The sequence below is a fragment of the Merops nubicus genome, unplaced genomic scaffold, assembly GCF_000691845.1.
Source record: "Merops nubicus isolate BGI_N331 unplaced genomic scaffold, ASM69184v1 scaffold27006, whole genome shotgun sequence".
Lineage (NCBI taxonomy): Eukaryota > Metazoa > Chordata > Aves > Coraciiformes > Meropidae > Merops > Merops nubicus.
Window position 1 is genome coordinate 46438 of NW_008616019.1, and position 13774 is coordinate 60211.

The 13774-nt window shown below is 37.4% G+C and overlaps 1 protein-coding gene across 1 annotated transcript in view; it reads right to left on the reverse strand.

Annotated features, from left to right (window-relative positions):
* ANO4 (anoctamin 4) overlaps positions 1-6987 on the reverse strand; it is a gene marked incomplete at its 5' end in the record, with an annotated part of 49867 nt that extends 42880 nt beyond the window's left edge. Inside the window, 3 exons of the mRNA XM_008942727.1 lie at positions 5316-5437; positions 5994-6049; positions 6881-6987. Of these exons, the coding sequence (XP_008940975.1) occupies positions 5316-5437; positions 5994-6049; positions 6881-6987 (285 nt within the window). The remainder of the gene's footprint in view (positions 1-5315; positions 5438-5993; positions 6050-6880) is intronic.
* Between the last annotated feature and the right edge of the window lie 6787 nt (positions 6988-13774).

Genomic DNA, 13774 nt, shown 5'->3' on the forward strand with positions numbered 1-13774 from the left:
TATAAAACATTTCCAGTGTGAGCAGTGTGTGTCTGGGCTGAGCTCATGCTCTGCTAAATGATACTGACCTACACTGATTATTATAACTTGAGTTTACCAGCTCTGTACGAGAAGCCAGGCATTGTCATGTTAGCTTTATTCTTCTGTCATTCAAGAGAAACTCAAATTTACAGACTAAAGAGGTGGTAAGCTAATGATAAAATGGTCAGTTCTGACAAGGACAGCAGGTCTGGTTGTAAGAAGACACAATGGAAACTGCTTTTCGAGCTCTTACTTAAGAGCGTTAGTGAACCCTTTGGCCTAACTGTTTTCCTGACACTTAGGATGGCAAGCTGTCCCTGCTCCACTGAACAGGGAAGCTCATATTTTGAGCTTACTTCCACTGAATATTTATGACCTATTTTTCTCCATGTGAATAGGTCAAAGTAGTGAAGTGAAGCTCACATTCATCAAGATCTATTTTTTTATTTAATTCCCTATATTCAAGGATAAATGCTTCCTCATTCCACCCCTCTAGCCAACAAGCATTCATGACAAACTTCAACTCTTATCCTGTTGAGCCTTTCCTTCTGATGGTGCAAATCATAGTACACTTGTTTTGATCTAGAAATCAGTTTAATCCTAGATGGAGACCCAAGCGAAGTTCAGTGTGTGTATGAAGAAGAATGGACATGATGGGTGGCAACCTAAACCTCTGCAATGTAAGGAAAAAGGCTCTGAGGCCATTGGTGAGCCTGGTTTTAAAAGTTAACAGGAGTTACCAGGATATTAACTTAATTTTGATACTTATTGGTTTAAATATGGACAAACCGCTTTGATCTTCCACTATTGTCCTTACTCCAAAGCTGGTATGCCACATATTGTACTACTGTAAGAATACATCAGGATCTAGTTAAAATTTCATTTCTTCTGGACATGTAGTTAGCATATTTTTTTCTGTAAGTCTGCTCAGACACCACCAAGTTGAAATATAGAGAGAAACTACATTACTAACAGGGTCTTTGAAGACATCCCTAGGTGTCATATTAGTAGAATCATAGAATTGCCTAGGTTGGAAAAGACCTTTAAGATCATCATAGTCCAACCATTTACCTAACTCCATTAAGTCCACTGCTAAACCATGTCCCTAAAATATTTAGAGCAGTTCCACATCCGTTCCAATCCATAATTTGGTTAGCCTAGGCCGTCATGATCCTCAGGAGATGGAGATGGCTTAGAGATACTTTCGCCACTCTTTTTCTTCAAGTTGCACCAAATACAAAGAACAAGCTCTTTGTTTCTACTCTGTCATTATATATAGAATAGGAATTTCATATAGATCTCCACAGTGATGGCAGTTTTCTTACCTGCATGCTGGTACCTTACCCAGAACTCAGTAATCTACATGAAGAATTCCAATGATTTTTTTGTTCTAGGGTGCATCACTGTGCATTACTTATACTTAAATTTCACCTGTTATCACTCTGCTCATTGAAGGCCTCTGAAATTTGCCAACATTGATAACATCTGCATTTTTGTTGACTTTGTTAACCTACTACCATTTGATATTTCAGTTTTTAAATAAGTAGGAAAAAATGTCTTGTGTCTTGAGTGTCTATTACAGAAAATTTCCTTCACAACTAACCTAAAAAGCAGAGAGGTAAAAACCCCTAAGCACCTAGCAGGACAATCCATCTTGCTTATCTTCATATACGCTGTACCATGAGAATAACAATAAAAATATAACTTCAGCTTCTCAGTTTTATGCTGGGTTGTATACTAGCCCTCCAGTATCGTCTGTCATAAAAGCGAACTATCTCTCCCAGCACACCATTCCGGTGGTAGAACTATCACTAACAACAGAGCCAAGATTTCAATTGCAGTGTAAGTAAGGCAGCACGTTTTTTAGAAATATTAAACTACAAATTCTAATTTCAGACCCACAAAATGTCACACTGGATTCCTCTGTGTTTAACGACCTTCATTATATAATCTTTTACTTTTGGGATGCCTAGAAGTAAGTCACAGAGCTAGAATATAGACAGGTTTGCACACAAGCCAAGAACAGATCTATTTTCTTTAAATCTTTTGTCAGTCAGAAAGACGTCCTATACAAAATTTTTACACCACAGAAACAAGTTGTGAGAAAGCTAGAGCTTTCCAAGAGGTGTTTTGCACACACATGAAGCTCTCATGTTATGTCAGGAGAAATGAGGTAGAGAAGGCGGCTTGACAGGTGATTGAAATAGAGTTGTCAGATTGCAATTAAGTAATTTAATTTAATTTTACTCTGTAAAAACAGAGTAAAATGCAAGTTTCTAAAGCACTACTTTTGCTTTGAGGTTTGTTTAGGTAGCTTTACAACCACTTTACAGATATAGTTTTCTGCTTCCTTTTTTGTCTTGTAAATTACATGCACAAGTAGCAGCTGGAGTAATTTGTGCAAAACCTAAAGTGAAGCAGCTATGCATAGAAGTGTGAAGGAAGTGGTCCAAAACCCCCAGAAATTGCTGCATCTGTTTCCACTGATTTACATGGTCCCAAAGCAAATAAATATACTAAGTCCTGCCTCTTTCCAATTGCTATAGATTCAAAGTTTCTTAAATTATTCTTGTAAAGTAAATATGGTTAGTAAATTCCAACAGAAGTGTATTTAAAATTATGGTATCACATCTGCTGATTAATAAGAGTTACTTTGCCATTTGCCAAATCTGTGCCTTCATACTGCCACGTGATTCAAAACAGAGTGAAAGCAGAATCATGCAATTCCCCTCAGATGACTTTTTCTCATTTATTTCTAGTGACTAGTGTCTCCATAACAGCCAGCTGATGAGATTAAATGAAATCTGGGAGGCAGCAGATTGACAGCAATGGAGATGTAAGGCCTTTTAACAGCGAAGAAAAAAAAAAAACAAACCAACACCAAAGTATGATGGTATGAACCGTTTTGCTTACCATTGTGGCAATTTGACTTTAAGGTGGAAACACTATTAATTACTTATCTACATCTAATTTATTCCTTAGCCTTTCTGAAGCACATGATAAAGGGGAATGTCAGCTAGCAGCAGCAAGTTCTAGCCAGATGTCTGTGGAAAAATTAAAATCCATCCACTCATTCTCTACAGATGGCATCACTGCTCCCTTGAAGCACATCCCTATGTACCTGTTGGTATGGGAAAAAAATAAAGTTGCTCCTGCTGCAGAACTGAACTAAAAAACTTCTGTTTAAACTATTCATGCTGAGATACTTTCAAGCAAAATGAACAACAAGTCTTGCTGGTATTGTCAGCTCTTGAAGGAAAAATCTCCAGCTCACTAGACGTGTAGACAGGAAAAACTTGGCAGGAGCTAAGGAAATGTGCAGGATCTAGCACCTGTGAAGTGGGAAGAAAAAGGCATTCCGCACCCCTCCTTCAGTGAATTCATTGTGGCCATGGGTGCTCCAGGCAGCAAACAACAGGATGGGCTGGAACGACGACTTTGAACTCTGCTGCACTCTGTGGTTACTGAGACTCACGCTGGTGTGAATGCTCAGAGACCCTCGCAGCTCCCTCTGCCCTGGTCGTCTTCGTGTGAACACCTACTCTAAACCACCAGGGCATACCTATGGACTCAGCTAGGGGATCTGCTCTTTTGATGCTTTTTTTTCTTTTGTATAACAGCTGCGGATGTCACTGGCTGATGAAAAGCTGAAGTATCTTACAAAATCTTAAATATCAAACCCAGGCTACTCAAGAAGGCTGCTGCCCTGGTCCAGAACAATCGTGTGTCTAACCTTGCTCATTCTGTACTTTTTAGTCTCACACTTAAAAAAGTCTTCCAGATGCCTGATCATAAGCCAAATTAAACCAGACCCCACATATTGGCTCAATAGCACTTTCACAAACAATAAATGTTGATAAAGAACAGTAGCCTTGACCACCACGGAAAAATGCTTAAAAAAGATTCTGGAGATTAGTTGTTTATACCGTGACATTAGTATCTTATTGCACACTTGGAAATGAAAAATTAACGACTGCAGTACAAATGTTGCTGACCCCATACATCAACAATTTTCACAGTGTAATTTGACAAAAAAAAACTTATTTCTGTCTAGGTCAGTGTATTAGAAAAGAAACAAGATTCTTTCAGGATTAAATTATGAGGTAAAAATTAATTACTTTGTTTTCTAAAGCAGTTTAAGAATTATATGACTTAGTGAATTTTTTTTTTAACTGCATTTCTCTGTGAACTGTTTCTCCATGAAAATCGAACATCTCTTGTTTTATAAAATTGATAGGCTTTATATGGCCTTAATCAATAATTCTGTCTCCAGGGCCACCCTATACAAACCTTTCATCTGGAAACAATTTTGAGAATCAATAAAAACAAAGGTTTCTATCAGTTACTGGACTTACAAAAGGGGAAATTAACATGCTGGACCAATTGCATGCTCTGTATGACCCTTCCCTGTGGCCAATGTATCATTAGCGTTGCTGATCTCAGTACCTCTTAAGCCTTTATTAATAGGCCCTTGTAGTTTGATATCCTCTTCAAGTAGAAAAAGTCTGTTAATACCAAACAATAGTTCTGCCAACATGATCAGTAAAAGCTCTGGCTTTTTATATATGCATTAAATAAAAAATAATCCTCTATTCAAATATGCAAGCCTATTTGAAAACATTAAAAAGGACTGTAAAAATTTGGAGTCAAGTTTCAGCTTTCTCAGTGTTTCTTATTGGCAGGCTATTTCCAAGATTTCAGAATGTGGTGATCTAGCTGGGCTGAGTTTAAGGGAGGTGGAGCAGAAAAGTCTTTCACCTATCTACCGCTAGTGCTGCTGAGTACAGTAGCACACTCAGTGACTGTAAGCTCTGCTCTGTGCCATTTGTAAGCATTATTTAACTTCATCCAGAACTCATTCTGTGGTTACATTTTGGGAAAAAACTAGAAAGAAGATCTAGTCAATGAGAGACTGTTTTTCACCAAAGCTGCCTTCTTCTGAGGAGGAAAAAGAACCCCACCAGTGGACAGAAATGCAACGAAGTCTACCCAGCCTCCACAGATCTATTTCCCTTTTTTTTTTTTTCCCCCCCTCCTGAATATTCTGCAAACCCTCCATTAGAAGTTATGGTGTTGGGAGCTCTAAAAGAAAACTTCCTTCACTTTCAGCTCCTGCTAAAAGCCCCTCTATAGACACTTTTTTTGAATGTAGTGGCACCATAAATGAAGTGGATTTCCATGATCTTAGGACCAGTTTTTAAAAAACATATGAATTAACTGAGCTTTTCATGGTTTTGTTGGAAGAGAGTTCACAGCACCTATAATGTGACATACTAAAAGCAGGTAAGTCTTACCTCACAAGATCCAGTGGTTGGTATTTATACCACACTCCCCAGGAAGCCCAGCATTCATAGAGCAGGTGTCTGTGGTTTTCTGCCCCATGGGTTCTTATCGAATTCTTACTTCTGTAACTTCCCTAAAATACAAATCTGGACATTAATGAGCAACATTAGGGAAAAAAAAAAAAAAAAAAAAAAGAATATCTAAATAATCTCTCTCACTAGTGGTATGGATAACATCATAGTTTATGCAAACTTCCTATTTGTGCTCCAAAAGCTAAATATGACATTAAAAGTACAATTTTCTTTGACTTCAGTAAGATTTGAGACTATTCTTCCTATGAAATTTATGATACATGGTGTTCAAGTTAAACACTATAAACTGGAGAATCTCAAAGAGAAAACCACAGCATGGTATTTTCCACCTCTGATAAAGCACTGGTTTATCAAACCCAAACACTTTCTATAGGACAGATCCAGAACAACTCTCCTTACTCATATCTTTTTACAAGATTTTTTTTTTTCCCAAGAAAAAAGTGTTACCAAATGGGAAGGATGTCAGAGGCAGACACAGAATGCAAAAGAGAGTAATAACATTAATAAGATTGAGAACAAATCATTATACAATTCAGAATTCATGTTGTGGCAAATGGCTATTCAAAAAGAAAAAAAAAAAGAAAAAGAGAAAAATACCTCATGAAGAGGAAATGCAGCTTCATAGGAGCCATTACTGAGCAATCGATTCAGACCTAAGAACCAAAAGTATCCAGTTATTTACCAATAGGACCAGCAATACTATTAAGTAAAAAGCAAAACAAATTTTCATAATAAGGTTTCTAAATGAAGTTTAAAGCCCATTGATAGTAAAGGATACATGGAAAAAAATTAGTCTTTTACAGATTTTGATGAACTAGGATATAATGCAAGCAAAGACTTGTTCAAATAATAATCATAAACCATCACTTATTGTCCTGGAGGTTTCAAGTTCAATTTTTTTTTCTGTTCTGTCTGTTCCTAAAACACAGGGGAATGATAGCAGCAAAAACACAGCAATGAGAACACAGCAATGAGAAGTATTAATTTAAGATAAATAGCACTTTCAGTGACTGCATTAATATCAGTTTGGAAGAATATGCTTTCTTCCAAAGTCTCTGGCTGAAAAGCAAAACCCATAGAGTGGATCCAGGCTTTGCTCTGCTCGGTGATCAGTACAAAGCTGTGCTCATGGTAGGTACAACATACGTAGATATGTGAGAGCCTCAGATCTTGAGGTAGGCAGGGGCTGAAAGCATGTGTGCGAAAGGCAATGGTTGCATGCAATGGATGCATTCTTCCCTTTCTTTTCTCCCCTCTGTTCACTGTCATTGTCCAGAGGTAGTACTGCCCTCCATCCCAGGAGCTGAGGAAAAAACGACTGAAGTTCTGGGATGTTTCTCTGCCTCTTGAGGAAGGATGGAGTTTAAACAGCAGGGAAATGAAATAGGCTGCAGAGTTTTACAGAAAAGGTGGACTTCCTTTTTTTTTTTTTTTTTTTGGTGGGACTTGGCACCCATGTTTAAAGCATAGTGCTCAGCACTTACCGATTTTGTTTTTCCCTTCTTCGTATTTCACTCTTTGTAAGATATGGTGTACTATTCTACTTCTTGTAGCATTATTGAAGAAAGTATCTTTGTTGTGTATGATGAAGCTATATAAAAATACAAATAAAGGGCATCTCAGGAATATATAGTAGCATGTTTAAAGCAAATATGGGGTTTCATTACTCTCTATAACACAATCAAAATCTACAGTGAGCAAGTGCAAGGAATATTAAAGAACAGCAGATGAAGTGAGATGATTCACCAGATAAGATGATGTCAGTAACATCATTCATTCCTTAACAAAGAATTACATGGAAAGGTCTGGAGAAAGATCAAAGATTTTTAAGCATTCATTACGATAAGCATAGCTTTTAGATAATTCACTGAAGACTATAAAATACTTGCACAAAAATTTGCAAGAGCATAAGATTTGTAAATGCAGTTGTAGGAATTCACATTTTATTTTTATTTCAGGCTTCTTTATTATGCTTTACCATTAAGAGTTAGATGGAAACATCTACTTGGAAAAAAACACTGTTACTGAAAATCAAATACTGTGTTAGAAATGGAAAATATTATGTACTCATAGGTTTGGTTCTGGAAGATAAAATAGGCTAGAAAATTAGCTTTCAGAAGATACTTATGGAGTTATGTGTGAATGCAGGTTCAATAGTTTAGACAGAATTGTGGGGAGTCCAGGATTATTTTTTTTTTTTAAATCCACAAAATATATTGTATTGACTAGATTGATTGGCATAAAATATTTTAGATAGAGTTCTTAATTCAAATATACACACATGAAAAACATGGCATTTTAGCATATCATCATAGTTGCTGGGAGGAAAAAAGCAAACAATATAAGTGTTTAGAAATACTGTTTCAACTCATGAAGTAACTACTGCTAGGAATTCCCGTACAGTTTCCTGAAGTGTGTAGGGCTTCAGGATAGACTGGGAAAGTCACAGACACTTGAATAAGCAGATAAGTAGATGGAGCTGATTTTCTGATTAAGTAATCCTGTGCAGATAGTGAGGAAACCAACTATTTAGTAATTGCATTCATTCGTAAACTTAGCAATTCTATTGTTGAGAGCTTTTGATCTCACGTGGCTGAGAAGGAACAACCAGATGTGTCTCTGAGGCAGATGTCAACACCTCAGTATAACTGCCATGAAGAACTCTCCCTACTCCAGAAACAGCTGGAGCAGTCCTAAACCATGTATGAGTTTAAGAGCTGCAGATGTTCTGCTCTGCCCATCCTTGTGCCAGTAAAAAGCATCAGGGGGCATGAAGGTGATATGAGAAGGAGAACTCTCCATGGCTAGAATAGGCCAAGTTTAAAAATATTCTTCATCTATTTTTCAATATAAAATTTATTTTTTTTTCTTAACTCAAATACTCAGATCTTTTCTGTGAAATTGTCTGTAAAGCAGCCCCAAAAGAGTGGTATCACCATAATGAAGGGGTCGGGAAGCTCTGACACAGGAAACAAAAACAGACAGACATGAGTGGGAGGCACTGAAAGGTGGAAAATATCTCAAGTAATTGTAACTATGTGCTACAACATCCAGGTTAGTGGTTGCCATAAAGTAGAACAAAGCCAGGGAGGTTTTAATTTAGCTCACAAATCACAGGATTTGCTCTTCTCAGGTGAAAATCATGAAGTTCAGTGTAGGACATTGCTTTCTACTACTACCCTTCTCTCCCATGCTTTAGGGGTATTTCTTCTTCTAAAAGTTTTGTGTCAGGTAGTCTTCTTTCTGAATGTGGGTGGTAAATCCATATCCACAGAAGAGCCACCAGGAATATTTCATGGTCTACAGCATCCACTGAGGGATTCAAAGAAACATTTTCTCAGCCTATGGAGAATCTCACCCTTCAAATTTCAGTTCACAGGGGTAGAGCTGAAGACATTTCCAAACTACATGGAGATAAACTTTCACTAGAGGTTACTAAGCTATAAACTGCATAATGCAGAAGCTATCTAGAAAGCTCTCTAGGCCTTCTTGCTTTCAGATGAAACAGTTTCCTCAGCTGTTCTGTTTCTGCTTCTTCTGCTGACCACCTGCCTTAAATAGAATGATTTTATCATTAATGGGCAGCCCAGCAGCCAAACTCCTCCCCCTGCTACCACATCACACACCAGAGATCCAAAGTGCCAGACAACCGGAGGGAGGAACAAGTCAATGCACTCATTCACAGCATATTGTGTGAAGAAGGGAGCAAGGTGAGTCATGATCTAAGCTGTGGGAGATGGAACCAGCCAGGTGATGTGTCCAGTTAAGTAGTATTTTCCCAGAGATAGACTCATGATCTTGCCCCACCATCCTGGGAGCTTCACTTGCTATGATGAGTCAGGGAGCCCTTTCAATAACCAGAATCCCCCCACAGCACATCCACTGGGGGTTACCACTAACAGCAAACCTCCCAACTGCCCTACAACTGGAGTCAGCTCTTATAGAGGTGGCTTCCTGCCCCACCTCCAAGTTAATGTGAAAGGTGGGGGCACCTGGTGGTGATCTCCTAGTCAGTTCCCACCCAAGGCTGGCTAGACCCTAGACGAAAACCAGTCAGGAGGGTCTTTCTTGCCTGGTTGTGGACATCATCCATATGCCAACCCTGGTGCACTTAGAATTTCAATATGCACAAGGGTTTGAATATTTGTAAGAATGATAGAGCTTGTTTTCAGGCTCAGTAAGGGTTTAGGCTTAGGGTTTAGGAGACAGTTCACTAAATGTTTTGATCGCTTTGTTACCTCATTTGTAAGACAAAAAATAAGTAGGGGTTAATCCGCTATTAATTTTATTACCTGTGAAGTTAGTGTATAGGAATAGTATATAAAATAAAACCAGTGATTTGCTCCACAACAGTTACAGCTGTTAACCTGATCCTGTAAGTCTTACTTGTCTTTACTCAAAAGAAAAAATTGAATGAAGATAATGAGAGCAATTCTGTCAGGAAAGGTTCCAGAGCTGATCCTTAATTAAAATCCTTTTTAAAATGCCATTGTGGAAATATTGCTCTTAGATTCATACTGTAAGTGACATGAAGAGTCAGTGAAGGTTAATTGCTGTGAAATTATATTTGTAGCTTTCTTAATTAGACTCTGAAGTGGAGATTTCAAACTATCTTTCCATGGATAACAAAGCACAGCAAAGCTGTCATGCAAAGAAAGCCCTCAAATTAATGCAAATTCTACCAAGAACAAACTGCCAATGAATTCCCGTTCATACATTCTCATTGCTGATTTTGCAGGTTGTACAAACCCTTTAGGGGCAAATCTAACTCTTGAATCTTTGCCTCGCACCCATTTGAAAAGAAAAGGGATTACTTTTCAATTTGTTTTGGAGAAGCAAAAGGCAGGGAAAGGCTATTTTTCTGTTCTACTAGTAAGACACAAGCTGAAAGCTGAACACCTGCGGTCTGGTTACAAAGCTGCAAAGTGAGGATGTGTGCATGCACCTATCAATGTGCACCTGTGCCCCATGGAATAGCCTGACACTGAAATATTCAATACATTATACTCACAATACCAAAATTTAGGTTCCAATGAAATGCCTACTGCTGGAAGCAGTATAAACTAAAAGCACAGACATTGCCCAGAGTAGTAATCACTATATGAACAGAATTAGTTCTAACTCAAACCAGGACAGAAGTGTATTCTTTATCAAGGCAAAAATACTCAATCCTCTGCACTCCCAGGTAAACCACTGGCAGTATCTAGCTGTTGTTGGCTGAAGTAGTGGCAGATTTTTACATCATTTAACATCAGAGAAAGAAAATCATGAACTGTAGTAGCAACAAGACAAGCCTGCAATATTCAAGTGAAAATATTACAACACACCTTTGCAGTGTTTTTCTGTGAAAATAAGTACACGATTATAACTTTGTTTTCATTTTGCCTGACTTTAAGTCTGTAGTTGACTTTTTTTGTTTATCGAAAAGAAAATGTTTATTAATGGTTATTAGGGATTTTTCTGGTTAAACATTATCTGGTTAAACCAGGATCACTTTGGGATGAAGAATGTATTAGTGGCTTTGTCTGTTTCAGATTTGGCACTTCACAGGCTCAATACTGCTAACGTAAAAGAGAGTCATGAAAGAGCTGAATGTCTCCTCCACCTTACTCTGTCCTTCTCCCCAGATCACCCTGCCACTCAAATAACTTCTTAATTTAAATTTGTTCACTCAGGAATATTCATCAGGGATAGATTGAGCTTTATGTATTTTTCAGGCATGTCCTGTTTCATTCAGTTTACCAGGCAACTAAAACTTCCAGAATCAGAGAGAATTTAAAAAACTCATTACAGGGCATTTCCAAGTTTAGTTGCACAAAAATTTAAGAGCAGGAGTCTTACAGATCTGTGATTCTCTGCTTATAAGAAGCCATTTTTAAGTGTATAGTTATTATATCGTAGGTGTATTTAAAGACAAGAATGAGCATCTTGGTTCAAAACAAATAAGTATCCTTGAAGCCCTGTGCCTTGTTTCTCTGATCCATCCATTATCTTCAGCTGAAGCAGCTCAGGAGAACATGGGCACAGATAATCTTGGTAGGGATGGCATTTATTAGAGTCAATCTGACTGTCAGAGGAAGTTTAAAATGTAACTCTACTCTGAGAGATATGTATCTTGGAAATCTGACAAAGATACAGGGTGCGATCCTAATGCACCTCAAAAAGACATAGTACAAATGAGAATAACTCCATTAACCTCTGTTATGAAAGGCCATTCTTCTTGAATTGATCCACATACTGTCATAATGTTCCTAACTGTGTAAACTTTTAATTTAATTTTCACCAAAACAATAAATATTTAAAGTGGTTTATTCAATTATACATTAGATTAATATTTAACCAGAGAGTTTATCAACTTTAGATGACACAAAGGGGAAAGTAGCTCCTAATATGAAGTTTGAAGTCTCTAAACAGCAATTAAAAGCATTTTCCTAGCTAGCGTATAGTTACCTAAGAAATTGCAGCTAATTACTACAGTTACTATTCCCAGCTGCCTAGCAGCTCACTACATAAAATAACTAAGATGTAGTAGAAAAATAGCTACCATAATGTCGATGGAAAGCATTTTTCCTATATTGGGAACTGTGCATTCCTGTAACTGCTGATTTTCAGAAGAACTGCTTTGGCATAAATAAAGCCCATCCCAAAATGTGGTTGGAGAAGAGAGATACTACTCAGAAGTCTATTTTGAAAATTATCAGTCTGCATTCCACACAATTCTAAAAAAGTGCTTGCCTCAGCCAGGTAGAGCTTCTTTCCTCTAAAAAGAGATTTCCTGTTATTTAGGGAATAAGACACATTTCAGTCTTCTCTTGTATTGACAGTTTTGTTATAAACTCTGTAAAGTATCCCATAATCTCTTTAAAAGAAAACTGAAGCCATGCTGCAAAAATTTTAGGCACATCTTATAAATGTGACTCTTGCATTGACTTCTTTGCCTGTTTTAGAGGGAAGGCAGACGTTAGCTGTGCCTCTTAAATTTTTGTTATTTTTTTCTGAGAGCTAGCCTCTGTCCACATCTGGCCTTTCCCATCAGATTCCGAAAGAAAAGTGCAAGACAGAAAAAGACCATCAATATGATCTACTAATATTGCACATGCTTATTGTACATCATTATTTCAAAGATATTAATTCCTATTGAAGAAAGGTCTGATCAGGCCTCAGTGGTTTTTATGTTAACTATTTTCTTCCCCAGACTCTATATTGTAGGTGTTGTCAGTCATCTGTCTTTCCATGGTTTCAAAAGCAGCACTCAAAAATGAAGACTGTACTCAGACCATGTTACAAACATCATCTGTATCAAAGTAGAGACCTGGATGTGAAGACTGTGCATAGATAAAAAAGATAAACTGCTTGGTCTTCGATGAGGTGAAAAATGTCTGAGGCTATGAAGAAGGGAAGAAATAAGGAATTCCAGACTCAAAATGCAATACTACAACACAGACAAGCTCATATTAATATTTAAGGAATAATATTTTAGAAAATTAAAAATACATAAAACCAGGAAAGAAGGAAGAATTCAGCAACCTCCAGCTATGGTATGTGAACAAAACCTACAGTGAAGGACATACAGATATTACCTGAAAAATTAATGTATGGAGTTTTATACTGCCAAGATACTTGTGTTTGTATTTATTACATGGCCAGTAAGCAATTGCTCAGCATGTCACAAATAAAACATTGATTTATGACAACAAGGAAAACCTAGATATATTCAACTGGCAAAAGTACATATTTTGCTCTCTAGAAATTCTTGTACAATAGCCAGAAAAATCCTTATTAGTGTAATTAAGAGACTGATTAAATATTTTAGGTTTCTCTAGCTATTTCTTAAAAAAGTTTAATGTACTTCCCATTCATCTGTTCTTCTCACATAGGATTCCAGATCAGCAAAAAAAAAAATATTCTTTTACTATAAACTTGAAAAACAAAATCCGTATGTAAGATCTGATAAAAAGCAAGCAATGATGACACTTTTAGCTACCACCTTAACACAGTGTGCAAGGACTGAAAACCTTGCATTTATTCTCCATCTGCTGAGGACTTTAAGAACTCAGTGTGTTACAACTATTTTCCTTCCTCAAAAAATGGCCATATATTTGGTGAAAAGTCTTAAACAATGCTGAGGTCAGCCAGCTGAGCATCGATGAGGTACTGGGACCCTCCCTGTCCTGTTCATGTTCTCTCTGAGTCAGTTTTGGCAGAACTGTATGATGGAAGAGGGTGCAGAGTCACATCTAGAAGCCCAAGAGCAAGGAAGAGACTATCACTGTCACTCTAGCCTACAGGATGATGTATTTGTTGAAGATAATGTGAATTCCACAAGTAACTGCATATGGCAGTTCTGTAGCCTCCATTATCATAGAATCATAGAATCC